Here is a 15,322-nt window from a genome sequence, read left to right as displayed (position 1 = left end):
TTGGTTCATAGTCATTTCCTGTTCTTTCCCTGGATATACCTGCTTAATATCCAATGTGCCAATCTCCCCTTCTCATTTAAGTGTTCTTGATCCAAAGCATCTTTCTTATCTCTGGAAAAGTTTTAGCCAACAATGGATTTGCTTTTTCCTTCCTACATTCTGTCATACCATTTTTCAAATTTTCCAGCAATTTTTGTAAAATAGTGAGTTTTTATCTCAGAAGCTGGAGTCTTTGGGCTTATCAAACACTAGATTGTCTTCACTGATTATTGTGTCTTGTATACCTTACCTATTTCACTGATCGACTATTCTATTTGTTAGTCACTACTAAATGGTTTTGATGACCCTGCTTTTTCATTCATCCTTAGAAGGACATGCATCTGAACCGTAACGTAGGACAGAGGCCCACTGCCTCTAAAAGAATACACAACAACAGTGACAAGAGTTTCTTATCATTGTTTCCACAAGCAAAAATTTTAAAAATAGAAAACTGATACATCACACAAAATGCTAAACAAACAAAAAAATCCAACCAAATTCAAATCATTAAGTCACACACACAAAAACTTTTTGTGATTTCTGAAGCACAGGTGCTTATCTAACATAGGAACCAATAATGAAACTTACCTACAATGATCTCTCTGGTTTCTGTGTGCATGGTTATAAGAGTGTCACATAAATTGTCTCCAACCAAACCTATGCTATGCAATAGTAATTTCAAATCCAGAAGGTCTGGACTATTCTCATCCCTTTCTCCAGGAATGTAAATCTCAACTCCTCGGTTCCTCATGGCTCTGGATATTTCTCCATGAACAGGATCCATTGAAAGAAAAAGCCTGTTAAATGAAGTTTGATGAGGGAGAAAAAGAAAAACATTAAAAAAAAAAAAATCACATTGTAACTATTACAGTGACTATGTGAAATAAAGGCAAACCTTTGTGGATCTAATTAAGGCATAAACACAATCTTTAATGAGACTAAAAGATTAAAGACTTTAAGACTAAAAGATCAACAGCTTTAATTTTGTCCTTAAATGGACAAATTTCAAGCTGGCTTAATATTATTTATAGCACTCATCTAGTGTTGTTAAAAAGGAAAATAAATAATAAATCCAAAATCTAAAGTCATTTTCTGTAGTTTTTATCTGTAAGGATTGTGTTTAATTTCTATAATTGCTACTTGCTCAGATAAATAGCAAAACTTCTCTTCATCTTGGGAATTTGACACTTCGGCATTATAAACTTCTGAAGATTAGCAAAAATGACCACTAATTAACATGGACCCAATGTCAGTCAGGTTTGCCTTGAATATGCATTTCTCTCTTGTTTGTATCATTGTATCTAATAAAATAGCTTATAATGCATTTAAGCATAAAATTAATAATTAATGCTCACCATATGATCTCTCTGTCTTGGTGTCAAGAAAACCAAGAAATAATCTATGGATCCTTGCGGGACACCTATTACTATACTGGGGTAGGGGCATGGACAAGATTCTTAGGAGGATAACAAAAAATATAATACCTGAAATTGGGATGTGGAGCAATAGTAGGAGTAGATCCATCAATTACTCCTCTCTCACTAACAGTGAGAACACCTCCAGGTTCAAGCAGAGCATTCAAGCGATCCAACACTGACGGACTGTGGGGCAAAGAATTTCAATGGACAGCAAGTTGACATTTTCAGGTGAAATTAAAGTTAAAGCTCTCTCCACTCTACCCCCTGACAATCAAAATCAACTCAAAATGCCTGGACACATTTCACACAGAAAATAAATGGCAAAGCTAAGACATGAACCAAGATCAATGAATCCAAACACAAGTCTTTCTATTATACTAATTTAGGACACATAGAAAAAATGCACAGACCTAATCCATGGTCATTAAGGAATTAATAAAAATTATCATTTTTCTATGCCAGGAATTAAGAAACCGCTATAACCCAAGATATGCTATACAACTCTGAGGGAAAAGCAAAATTTTGATGTTTAGCTAAGCTGAAAATATCATATAAAGTACACTGTAAAAAATTACTTATTAGCAACTAGTCTAAGAAACAAAAAGCTTTCAATACTTAGTACAATAACAAGTTTCAAATAAAAGGAAACATAACTAATCAGAGCTTCTAATTTCTGAGTTAGGTGTCCTAATTTTACACAAAGTCTATCCTCATCCAAGAAGTCCCAAAGAGTAATGAATGCTCTCTTACTTGCAGAAGTTAACATTGTCCATCAGAAGCCAATCTCCAGACTTTAAGGCTTGAACTAACATGCTGTCCACCCACTCAAATGTGCCATGACTACGACCATCCACAGTCTGAATAAGCTTCAATCTAAAACTTCGGAACTCTTCCACAAGTTTGGAAAATTCTGAAACATCATGGGCAAGATTTGATTTATAATGTTCAACAGTCAACCACCACATTAGAGGAAAGTATCAAAATATCAATATTTTATTTAAGAATAGAACTGCAATTTCAATTCATTTTTTTTTTAAAAAGTTATGTCACTAAGTTAAGAAATTTTCAGTAAGGGGGCAGCTAGTTGCTGTAGTGAATACAGTACCAGCCCTGAAGTCAGGAGGACCCGAGTTAAAATCTGGCCTCAGATACTTAACACTTCCTAGCTGCATGATCTTGGACGAGTCATTTAACCCCAATTATCTCAACAAAAAAAAGAAAAGGAAAAAGAAAATTTCAGTAAGATTTAAAAGGTTAAGTAATTATTGTTTGAGAGATATACTTCTTTGGATTTAATTAGTACCTCTGCCTGACACATTTAATTCCCTTCACTTTCAGGTTTTCAATCTACAGAAGTGCAGAATAATAATTCTAATCTGATATTGTATAGTTCTTAGATGAAAATGCTAAATGGGAACCATTTCCTGAAAAATTCACATTCAATATAAAAAATGGAAGAGCTCATACTCCCCAAGGTATGAAAGGTCTATACAAATTCTCAAAGCTGAAGATGCAGCCCAGATCAAACAAGTACTCCAGAATTCAAAGAATATGTGTTTGAGCTAGATTTAAGTAGGATTTCTTAAGGGATGTCTCTAGACTAGAAAAGATAGAATTACAAACCAAAGGGAGTTCGGGGATACTTGAAGGAGAGTACTCTTTTGTATAACAGGGCAGCTAGAAGATAAAGTTTCTTTGTTTCATCTGTAACTGAAAGTTTTTACTGGGGTATAGTTATGGCAGTAGCCTCCTAGATATATAAATAGCACAAGGCCTTCTCAGAGTTGAAAGTTAAGTCACCTGATACAGGCATGTAGTAGCCAATCTTGGTGGTGGTGGTGGTGTTAGGTGGATGATCCTTACATCCACCTATCACCACCACCACCACCACCACCATCATCATCATCATCATCATCAGGAAAGGAAAATAGAGATCTTGATGTTGAACTAAACCAGAACCTAACTAGAACTACTAATTTGAATTTTTCCCTGAAATAAATAATTATTTCCTTATAAGCTAATAAGGACGTTTCCTTTTTTTTATAGTCCTTACTTATTCCAGGCCAATTATTTGTGTCATCTAAATACTAATTTTGGGAAGGTGCTCCAAGCATCCCAGCATACCATTTTGTCTATCTCCATATGTTCCCACTCACCATTACAAAATTAATTAATAAAAGTGGATATAGGCATCTGTCTTTTGGAAAGGTGCCTTGAGCCACATAAGCCAATTACAAATTCTCATCCTTACATTTTAAATGACACTTGCCTCAATCATAAATGATTCCTAATAGAGAATGAAAAGGAAAAGTTCCAAAATTTGACTAGACATATCAAAAAATGCCCAAATAAAAGGCTGTTCATATTCTATAAAACCAATAACATCATTTCCTAGATTAAAAATGCAATCAATCAGTCCACATGGCCTGAATAGCATTTTCTATTTACAGAGCTAAACTTTTCCTAAAGGGGTCATATCATTTAACAAAACTCCATTCTAAGCAGGAAGAAGTTGGCAGATGGAGATTGCTTTATGAATACCAAGGGTTCTTTATTAAAAGGAGCATATTGTTTTAGTTTGGTTTAGAAAAAGGGGAAGTGAAGAGAAAGGGAAAAAGTAGGAGAAAGAAGAAGAAAGGAAAATGGGGATAGGGAAGGAGAGAAAGTAAAGGGAGAAAGGGAAAGAGAAATGATTGGGGGATGGGAGAGAAGAGAAAAATGAAAAGAGATGGAGAATTTTTAAAGTGTGCACATGGGCTATATGCAAAGATTGTCTTCTTTATGGATAAAGTCACAAACTTGTTCCTAACAGAGATTTGTGCATCAAAATAAAAATTCAAAGTACCCAGGCTACAAGTGACAAAGAATAGAGATACATCTTCTGTTTAATTTACCAAGAGAATAAATGAAACTTAATTATAGACCATCAGACTATAGACAAATGTATTTCAAGCAAAACACCCTACAGTTACACAAACTGTTGGTATATACTGTCAGCAAAATTCAACAATAAAACCTACAAGGCTAGGGAAATTGGACTTTTCCTAGCTGCATGTAAAACAGTATTGCTGATTCATTGCTTCAGACAAGCATTTTCAACTATATTTTTGAGCTCAAATGTTATTCTTGGATTTCAATGACTACAATAATTACTGCATGAATAATGGCTTTGGGAAGTTAGTAGAAAACTCCTCAAATGTCCAAGTACCATGGATAAAGGCAGTCTGTACCAACTTCCTTCAGAAACTTGTTGTCTACATAACATATACCTACCTGCCTTGGAGAAGGAGTTGATTTTATTATTCAGGCGTTGGACAAGCAGTAAAACTGCTTCTAGCTTGTTCACAATCTCCACAGTGATATTCTTTCCAGCTTCTCCAAGAGACTTGGGCTTAAAGGTAAGGAAGAAATTGCTCCAGGCACGAAGGACCACTTCTGCATCTTCAGGATTAAGAAGAAGGCTATCTCTGAGAAGAATACTCACAGTAGACTCCACCTTTTTGAGCAGCTGTCGCCACGGCCGTATGATGTCAACCTGTAACAAGTCACATGCAACTCTATAATAGTCACTAGCATCCCAAAGGACAGCAATTAGCATCACTTTAAAGAATATATTAGAGGAGAAAAATATGAAGAATTCGGGAATACAGAAGCCTTTTAAATACAAAGCCTTTATTATATTGGGGGCAGAAGCTAGAGGACAAGGCTCTCCTCCTCAAGGAGACCCAAGTTCAAATCAGGCTTCAAACACTTCAACTATGTGACCTCTGCTTGTCTCAGTTTCTTCAACTATAAAATGAGTACTACTAATAATATATCTACCTCACAGGAATATCACGAGGATCAAATGAAATTTCTGAAAAAATGCTTGGAATATATTTTTAGAGACTTAAAAAAAAATGAGGGGCAGCTAGGTGGCACAGGGGATAGAGCACCAGCCCTGAAATCAGCAGAACCCGAGTTCAAATCTGGTCTCAGACACAATACTTCCTCTCTGTGTGACCCTGGGCAAGTCACTTAACCCCAATTATCGGGGGGGGAGGGGACGGGGGAAAAGGGGGTGAAGGGGGAGTAGAAAGGGGGGGTGGAACATACAGTAAGCAGAAGAAGGAAAACAATATATACAATGAATACAATAATGTAAATGAAAGGGGAAGACTGGAGAATATTGTGTAACAACCATGCTTATACTCAGAAAAGAGAAAAAAATTCAAATCTCTGTTGCACAGCTGGGGGAATAGATATGTTTATTAGTTATGATGAATTGTTATTTATTTGTTTTTGCTGAGGCAGTTGGGGTAAAGTGACTTGCCCAGAGTCACACAGCTAGGAAGTATTAAGTGTCTGAGATCTGATTTTAACTCAGATCCTCCAGACTTCAGGGCTGGTGCTCTATCCACTGCCACCTAGCTGCCCCATTGTTTTTATTTTTTTTAAAAACTTTTCTTCATCTGCCAATTTGGTTGTTTATAAGGTAAGGTTCCATGGTAAGAGGAGAGTTCAGATTCATGTTTGGAAATGAATACAATGTAAAAATAAAGAGGCTTCTATAAATAGGATGAAAGAGTTATTTAAATTAATTGATTAATTAAGACAGGATAGTTACCTGCTCAAATCCACCCAACAGTTCAGTGGTATCCATAGCACTATTCATGGCCATAATCCTTAATGTATGTCCTGTCAGGTGGGCCAAGAGCTGGACCAAACTGGTCTTCCCAACAGCAGTGGGACCCACAAGGATAACCATCCAGTTCATTTGTACACACTTCATGACAGGCTCAAGGAATTTCAAGGACTGGTGCAAAAGAGACAAAGGTCTCTGGGATTGTTGAGGAACATAATTGCCACGGGAAAGAACTGAATAGCCAACCTTTAAAAAAGAAAAAAAAAAAAAAGTAATCAAAGGTGAATATGTTAAAGAGAGAAGAAAATCATATTAACAAAAGGCTACTGAATAAATATTATGTTCCCCTTACCTGTACTTCATAAGGAGTGATGTGGAATTGTCTTGTACCCATGTATGGGACAGTCTGAGAACCAAAAACCTCCTTGAAAACAGAAATGACCTAACGAGAAGGGGAAAAGGAACAAAACAGGAATTTCCAAGTTCTAATTTACATACTTCAAGTATTTTTGCTTTTAATGCATAACTATAGAAGTTTGGTGATTTGACAAAGTAAGTGTCAAGCCCAGGATTCATCCACAACTATGATTACAATGAGAAATAAAAGTTGGGCTAAAGAACACAGAAGCTACTCATGCCTAAATCATGTGAGGGATTAGGTGAAGATATATAAGAGAAAAATTCTGAAAATATTATTAAGTAGTTCCAAAGGAAGAAATCTGAATTCCTGATAGAGCTTTAGACAGCCTACATGAAATGATGGAAGGAAATAGAAACTGTTATGATCTCAATGCACATACATCCCAAATCTATCTCCAAGGCAGCTAGATGGCAGATTGGATAGATAATATCAGCCTGAGAGTGAGTTCCAATGATGTCTCTGATATTAACTAGCAATGTGATCTTTAGCAACTCACTTAACTCCTTTCACTTCTTTTTCCTCATCTGTGAAAGGGAAATTAATAATAACACCTCACTCAAAGAGCTGTTGTGAGTCTCAAATGAAGTAATATATGTAAAAATATTTTACAAACTTTAAAGTTCCATACAAATTCCATTTGCTTTTGTTATTATCAATACCTGGAAAATAATGTCATCATCCAACATTCAAAAGAAAAGAAAAGATTATTTCTGTTGAATAAATCCTAATTTTTTTTTTTTTTAAAGAAATATCTTTCCCTGGAGTACACTCAATCTAAAAGTAACAAAATCCATACCTGAAAATTTAACAACTACTTTAAAAGGTCTATCTTATTGATAAAACAGGGATAATAAAAAACATAAATTCTGTACTAATCTCAAAATACATGAAACCAGAAACTAGTAATATAAAGTAGAAATAGTGTACTGTATCAGTCAGAAATCCTAGATTCTAGGCATATCTCAATATTAAACTAGTGATCATAGGCAAGTCACTTAGACATGAGGTCTTTCAGCTCAAAGATTTTCTACTTAACATATGTCCACTATAAAGAAAGAAATCTCAAACTACCAATAAGGATATTTCACCCGCTATAAGGCTATATCACTTCCAATTTTATATCCAACTTTTAAAAAAGCCAACCTTTTTGATCTTCTTTTCCCATCATTTGAGTATTTCACATAGCTTTTTTTTTTTTTTTAATAGCTTTTTATATACAAAACATGCATGGGTAATTTTTCAATATTGACCCTTGCAAAAACTTCTGTTTCAACTTTTCCCCTCCTTCCCTCCATCCCGTCCCCTAGATGGCAGTAGGTCACATAGCTTTTTTTAAGAACATTTGTCTCATATTACCATTTGATTCTTCTTAATAGATATGAAAGTGATGTTTGGACTGAGCATGGTATTCTACTGCTCATAATGGAGTGGTTTTCCATTTCATTCTCCAACTCATTTCACACATAAGAAAACAGAAGCAAACAGGGCTAAGTGACCTGTGCTTAGGATCACACAGCTACTAAATATTTATGGCCAGATTTCAACTCAAGAAGACAAGAGTTCCTAATTCCAGACCAGCATTTTATCCACTGACTTTTAGATACCTTTCTGATAATCTACCTTTTATTCTAATTTCCATAGTCACACATATTCAGGTTCATGCTACATGTAATAAAAACACGATAGCACATTTAATCTGTAAGACAGGGCCCCTCTTAATATCTGCATTACAAGAGGCAGCTCATTTAGGTAACTTAGTGAATATAAGCTCTGGTCTGAAATCAGGAAGCCATGAGTTCAGATTCTTCTGTGAGATCCTGAACAAGTCACTTAACCTCTGCTTCAGTTTCCTCAACTCTAAAAAGAGATCATAATAACATCTGTCTTCCAGGTGTTGTTAGAATAAAATGAGTAAATTTTAGTAAATCACTTAGACTACTCCCTGGCACAGAAGTAGATACTTAATAAATCCGTCTTTCACATCAAAGGGTTCCAACATGTCTAGCATTACTGCTACTCTTGTCACATTACCAAGCTTGCCTTCCTCTTATGAGAAATAAGCCAGCTTTTGGGGGTAAGGAGTAGGAATAAATAAAACAGTGCAATAATCACCTTCTCTTTGTCTTCTTTGGATCTCATTCTTTCCCCATAAACCAAATACACATGCTGGCTAGGATCATAACATCCTGGAGACTGGTCAACGAGGATCAGCTGACACCAGCGGAAGAGATCCCTTAGGTTAAATTCCCAGGGTCCTCCTTTCTGACCCCATTTCTTCTCAAAAGTCACTTCTTGATCAATCTAGGAAAGGAAAAACTTTTCTTGGAGACTTTGTCTCACTTCCAGGCATTATATTCAAACTCTTGAAAGAATTCAACAAGAGAGGAAACTTAAAGACATTAGTGGAGTGTAACCCCAGAATTCATTTTCCTTCTTTTCCTGACTTGTTTTTCAAATTGGGGGAGAGGGAGAGGAAGGGAGCAGGGGGAGAAGTGCACTGAGTATGTCAATAATGTAATCATTTATTTTAGCACTCCAGTTTTACCTTAAGTAGAAAAACTAGGCAATCCTAACTGATAGCCCAGGTAATACTAAACTAAAAATTAAATTCAGCACACATTAAATGAATAGCTTCCATAATATGCAAGGTGAAGTTCACCTCAAGCCTAAGCCATGCTAGAAAGACTGAAACCAAATACAAAATATGGTCTTACTTTGTTGTTAAAAGCTACCATTTTTGCAACAATGCTTTTTTCAATGGCAGGAAATAAGGTATTAGCAATGAACTCCATGTCAGAAGCTGAAAGTGGGTCCACATAGACCTGGAAGGGAAGAAAAAAAAAGTCTATGAACAATTTAAGAAAATAGCATCATATCACCTGGTAAAATTGCAAAAAAAGCACTATGAAACTTCATCATATTTATACTTCTGCAAAGCAAATAAATAAATAAATATCTTTTTTAAAAATCTGGGATTCATAATAGGAAAAATAAAAGTTTTCCTGTTATAGAAATTTCCTTTCTCTTACTGTACTCTAGGACAATAAAGTCCCTTGTAATTCTCAATTAGGAAAGGAGTCTTCTTTTTATTACCCTCCACTGTCTTGAGGAAAAAATCAAGACTTAGAAGGAAGATAGCTTAATAATTTTCTTCACAATGTTCTTTAAAAATACATATAAGTTATAAGGAGTAGATGCCCAGTCAGCTTTGGTTAATTCAGCACAATAGACAGATATAGTAAGGATAGTTTAAAATCTGGATTTATTATAGAGAAGACATATTAGTCAAAAAATTTATATGACAGTTGGCAAATTAGACTGGTTAAGTGAAACGTCTCAACAGTACTTTGCTCAGTCACCCCCTCACACTATCTTGCCCCCCAACCCAAAGAGATCATGAAAATTAAGAAACTTTCCCAAGATTACATAGTCAATATGACTCTGAGGAAAGCTTTTAGCCCTCTCTGTTCATTACAGAATCAGGCCTGGGAATAACCATGAGGTCATTGCATATTCTGAAGAAAAAAAAAAAAAAAAAAAACCAAAAAAATTGGTATTAGTTTCATCACTTAGACCTTCCAGAGATATAAAACCACAAACTCTAATCCAGGTTTTTGAACCACAGTATGGCCTTCCCAGTGCCTCAAGTCAGAAGACAGGCCCTTCAAATGCTGCCCAAGTAAAGATACAAAATCAGTTCTCTCCTCATGATACCAGTGGTTTTTTTTAACAGCTGGATTATAGACAAGCCCAAAACCCCATCGGTGGGCTCTGTTACAAGAAATGACAACACTTGCCTGAGTGAATCTATTAAGGAAGGACCGAGGCAAACCCTTTCTTCCCCCTCCTTGTCGATAGGGATTCTGACAGCCAAAGATCTTAGTCTTCTTGTGTTGAACTTTAAAGCTCATGCCTATTTCAGGAACGTAGACTTCTGCTCGATGATCAAAACAGGCATTCAGGCCTTCTAACACTGACTGAGAAGCCAGGTTCAACTATTGTGGTCCAGTAAAAAAAAGGGAGAAGAGGTTACTATAAGTAATTGATATATAGTTCTCTCCTCTCAGCAAGCTAAGTGAGTTCTACATTTTACAAGGTTCGAAGAACAAAAAATTTCAACACTCTTATAATATCACAATGTACCATAAAACTTGGAGAAATCTCCCACTGGAATAGAACAATGGGAAAAGGGTCTAAACTTCCCAACCTCTACAACACTTCATTCATTTGGTGATGTGAGAAAAACACACACACACACATAAACACACAAAAATGCATTTTTGAAAATGATGAAAAAAAAATTAATCCTAAATTCTAATCCCCAATTTTCATATCTGTAAAAACAAAAAGGGGGGGGGGGGGGGGGGGGGAGTGAGACAAGAATCATTTATTCAACAATGTATTTTTTTTTGAGCACCAATAATTTGCATTGTACTAGATGCTGGGACTGCAAAGACAAAACTGAAATAATCTCTGACCTTGGACATTTTGATCTAAGCAAAACTCAAATTATTTGATTTTCCCACTGAACAGAAATTTTGTGGTGAATGCTTGCAGTGGTCTATTTTGGCCAACTTATGGCAACCATGTATCAGGGAGGCAAAACACAGGTCAATAACAACATTGATATACTTTTTATGTGACAAAGACCAATAGATTTTACTATAAAATGAGTTAAAGTCAGGGATGTGATTCAATCAAGTCAAATGGGCTGGTGGAACCTAATTATTAATTTGCAGTGTGAGCTTTTACACTTTGGAAGTCGACAAACACCACAAATAAGAACCTTATTGTTTTGTTGCCTAAGCTCAAACAAGTAATAGAGAAAGTATTAATAATGCACATTAAACTTAAGTCTAGTATGAATGGATATGGATGGACATTTTCTGGAATTAGTTACCAATATTTTTACCAGGACAGAACTAGTTATGGAGAGAAAACTGAGCTAGATTTTTTTTTTAAGTATCATCAAATGGAAGAAGTAGAGAAACGTTTTCACCACTGTGCAAAAACTATTTTACACTGACTACTCCAAAAAAGAAAATTATTTAACAATGTTATATGTCATGTTTCTAATAAGCACTATACTAAATGTCATCCTCAACTAGCTTTTAAGTTTTGAAAATACAAATGCCAATACATTTTTGGCACTTTTTACTTTATAACACTAAGAAAACAGTTTTCCTATGCAATAGGTTTAATAAAAGTATCTTCAAAATATTTATAAAGTACTTAGTTGACAGCAGAGTATCCAGCATATAGTAGATGCTTAGTAAATGCCAGTTCCTTTCTAATCTCACTATACATTCTAAAAGTCTTCCTGTAAAATGTAACATCTTATCCTGAATGAAGTTTCATTGTTTGAATTATACAAGTTCTCCCTAGAAAAACACACACAGACACACACACACACACATACACACAACTCACCTCATCCAACACAATCCAATGACCTGCTTTCAGTGCTGCAAGTAAGGGGCCATCACGCCATGAAAATTCTCCTCCTTTTCCTCCTTCAACAGGTAAATTTGCCCCAAACAGATCAGTGATGTCCTTCAGAGGAAAATGGGGAAAATAAATTGCTCTTAATTGGAAGTACAATGGTTAAGTCATATACTTTAAGACCAAAGGGACCAAACCAACAAAATTTGGCAAAGGTGATCCAATTTTTTTCATAATCTGATACCAATAACTTAGTAGTCACTCCCTAAATTTTAATTCATGAAAATGATTCATGATGAGAAATATTAACATTTTTGCTTATTCCTATATTATAAATGATAACATTCAGAATAATGTATGCAAGGCACTGTAGCAAGAATCACTTGATAGAAATATGGCTCCTCATTTTTCTAGTTGGTAATAAACAGTTCTCTATGCTCAGCACTGTTGAACTGATAAATTAACTTTACCCAGCAGCATGTATTATCATTATGAGTCACAGCAGTAGAAATCAAGGCCAAACCAACATTCATAAAGTCAGAAGCCAGCAGGACTGACAAATGGCATCTTGCCACCAAAAAAGTGATGAAAAGATACCTAAATGCAGACTAGGCACATAGATACACTAGCATTCAATAATGGAAAATGCCATCTGCATCTAGAGAGAGAACTCTGGAGACTGAATGTAAATCAATACATGTTATCTATGTTCAGTGTTTTTTTTTTTTCCTTGTGGTTTTTACCTTTGTTCTAATTTTTCTTTCCCAAATTGATTCCCTCCCCCCCAAAAAAATGTTGTTTTACATGTCACTGGGAAAAATAAAAATATAATTATTACTATTCCCATTTTACAGATGAGGAAAATAAAGTCAGAGAACCTAAAGTCACACAGCTAGTATCACAAGAGGAACATGAACTCAGGTTTTCCTGTCTCCAATCTGAAAGCATAATAAGGAAAATCTTTTGAGGGCAGGAATGTGGAGTACAGTTTGGAGTAGGGAGAGATCCATAGTGCCCCAAAAGACTCACCTATATAATATAATTAAGAATTATCACTTCCAAAATGTAAAAATGAGGTATAGAGAGTAACAGTTTTTTGCTCAAAGCTAAACCGTAAATAATGAATGCAAAACAGAATCTGACATCCACACTGATTCACAACAAAGCTCTAAGAAAAGCAACTTTGGCTATCTAGGCCTCATTCTTACAAGCTGAAGGTAAAGATAATTCTTAAATGTAATAATAATGATATATGAGGGGGGAGGGGGGAGAAGAGAGGAACAGCTAGGTGGCACAGTGCATAAAGCACCAGCCCTGAAGTCAGGAGGACCTGGCCTCACACACTTAATACTTCCTAGCTGTGTGACCCTGGGCAAGTCACTCTTAACCCCAATAAATAAAAATAAATATAAATTCAATTCAATTAATTTTAAAATAAATAAAATAAATTAAATTTTAAAATGTGGAAGGTACTCCAAAGCCAGTTACCCTAAACCACAACTTTATAATTACATGCCATCATTTACATATTTGCCAGTACTTACAAAGTCTACAAAGTTTAACCACTTTTAAAATAAAGATTTAGGATAAAAAAAAAGTCAAAAGGCAAAATCATTAATGACTTTATTTGCACAAATAGTTACAGAAGGAAATAAAAAGTCCTTTTTAACCATATTTATGTCTAAAACAGGTAATGGTTTCACCTTCTATTTATGAATATTTTTGACAATGTCATAGCAACATGTGCTCAGCCCAAGAAAAACTGGTACTCACTGTTTGTTCAGATAGGTTGATTCGAACAAGGTTATTACCAGAAGCTTTTGCTAATGCTGACACCAAACTGGTCTTACCCACTCCAGGAGAACCCTCCAAGAGAATGGGTTTATTCAATTTTGTGGCTCTTAAGACCCTTTGGGCATTCATAGCTGTAGTGCCTGCATTAAGTGCGTAATCTGAAACATCCTGCCTTTGCAAAACAGATCCTAAGAACAAATAAAAAATATACACAAGTTAGAAGACTTTGAAATATATGTGGTGATTCTGACTGTATCCATGCAGCTTAATAGTTACAAATATTTTATTATTAATAACTTTAATTAGTTAACAATTAATAACTTATTAGTTATTTAAACTAACAACATTTATAATGATTAATGCACTAGGCAGGTCTTTCTGTATTTTTGTAAAATCAAACTGTTAAGGTCTAGATTCGGGGTACCTAAATGAAATTAGGGTTTAGTTAAGGTCTAGCGGCAGGTTTGGGGTACAGGGAGTCAAACAGCTCCCCTGCAACCCCCTTGGATTCAGCACAAGGATACGGCGGTAAATGAGGTCTAGTAGCCGCTTGAGTCCCCAATAAAAGCATTTATTAGCCTGAGATCTGGATTGATAAAAGAGGTTTATTATTGAGTTTAGAAGTAGGAGATAGGTGAAGGTAGAGATAAGGAAGGCACTGGACAGAGGGTCCTCACATGGCTAGCATATTTGGAATCTCTGGAAAGATGGGTTCCCAACGTGGCCCTTTTATAAGAGGAGACTTAGCTGGAGGGGCTTTTGGGCGTAGCCCAAAGTTGGTCAGATACAGATGGAGCTGGGACAGGTCCAGATTTTCTATTGGAATTCAAAGGGACCAGGATTTGTGAGTCAAAGGGCAATTACATTAGCTAGAGGGGTTTGGGAATCAAAGATAGGAATCTTTCCCACATCAAAACAGGTTGACAAAGTTCTAATGACATATTCAATTATTTAATTATTCCCCAAATTTTTGTTGGTTTTTTTTTATTTGTTTGTTTTTGCTGAGGCAATTGGGGTTAAGTGACTTATCCAGGGTCACAAAGCTAGGAAGTAAAGTGTCTGAAGCCAGATTTTAACTCGGGTCCTCCTGACTTCATGGCTGGTGCTCTGTCCACTGCACCACCTAGCTGCCCCTAAATTGATATTTTAAACATTCTTTGAAATGCTTGTCAACTTTTATAGGCCATCTCCACTCACATATAAGTGTGGATATATACATGTGCACAACACACACACATACGCATATACACACACACAAAGAATCCAATGATAAAATCTAATCATTTAAGTAGTGACATTCATTCAACATATCCAACAAGTGTATTTCCACCTTCAGATTATTTGGGGCAATTGCACCTACCCAAACTGACTACTCAGGAGTCACTCCAAATGATGTACAGAAAGAATTTATTAGAATCGAGAAGCAGACCGTCCTGGCCTGTGGGCCGGAAAGGACAGCAAGGATACCCACAGGAGGAGAGTCATTCACTTGAAGATGCTTACAACTTTTATACATTTCAGACAAAGAACCCCCCAAATCCCACCCTCTATAGATTGTGATTGGTCACATAACCTTTATCTCCC

At 35.7% G+C, this 15,322-nt stretch overlaps 1 protein-coding gene across 1 annotated transcript in view; it reads right to left on the bottom strand.

The window, feature by feature from the left end:
* MDN1 (midasin AAA ATPase 1) overlaps window positions 1–15,322 on the bottom strand; it is a 179,374-nt gene that overhangs the window by 72,820 nt on the left and 91,232 nt on the right. Inside the window, exons 36-46 of the mRNA XM_031964521.1 lie at window positions 13,718–13,926; window positions 11,933–12,055; window positions 10,300–10,497; window positions 9,217–9,324; window positions 8,615–8,803; window positions 6,434–6,523; window positions 6,064–6,327; window positions 4,731–4,992; window positions 2,208–2,367; window positions 1,524–1,640; window positions 628–836 (exon numbers count right to left, since the gene is read on the bottom strand). Of these exons, the coding sequence (XP_031820381.1) occupies window positions 628–836; window positions 1,524–1,640; window positions 2,208–2,367; window positions 4,731–4,992; window positions 6,064–6,327; window positions 6,434–6,523; window positions 8,615–8,803; window positions 9,217–9,324; window positions 10,300–10,497; window positions 11,933–12,055; window positions 13,718–13,926 (1,929 nt within the window). The remainder of the gene's footprint in view (window positions 1–627; window positions 837–1,523; window positions 1,641–2,207; window positions 2,368–4,730; window positions 4,993–6,063; window positions 6,328–6,433; window positions 6,524–8,614; window positions 8,804–9,216; window positions 9,325–10,299; window positions 10,498–11,932; window positions 12,056–13,717; window positions 13,927–15,322) is intronic.

This window comes from Sarcophilus harrisii, chromosome 4 (genome assembly GCF_902635505.1).
Source record: "Sarcophilus harrisii chromosome 4, mSarHar1.11, whole genome shotgun sequence".
In the NCBI taxonomy this organism is placed as follows: domain Eukaryota; kingdom Metazoa; phylum Chordata; class Mammalia; order Dasyuromorphia; family Dasyuridae; genus Sarcophilus; species Sarcophilus harrisii.
Note: the sequence above shows the minus strand (reverse complement) of the source record. Positions and strands in the feature narration are given on the sequence as shown.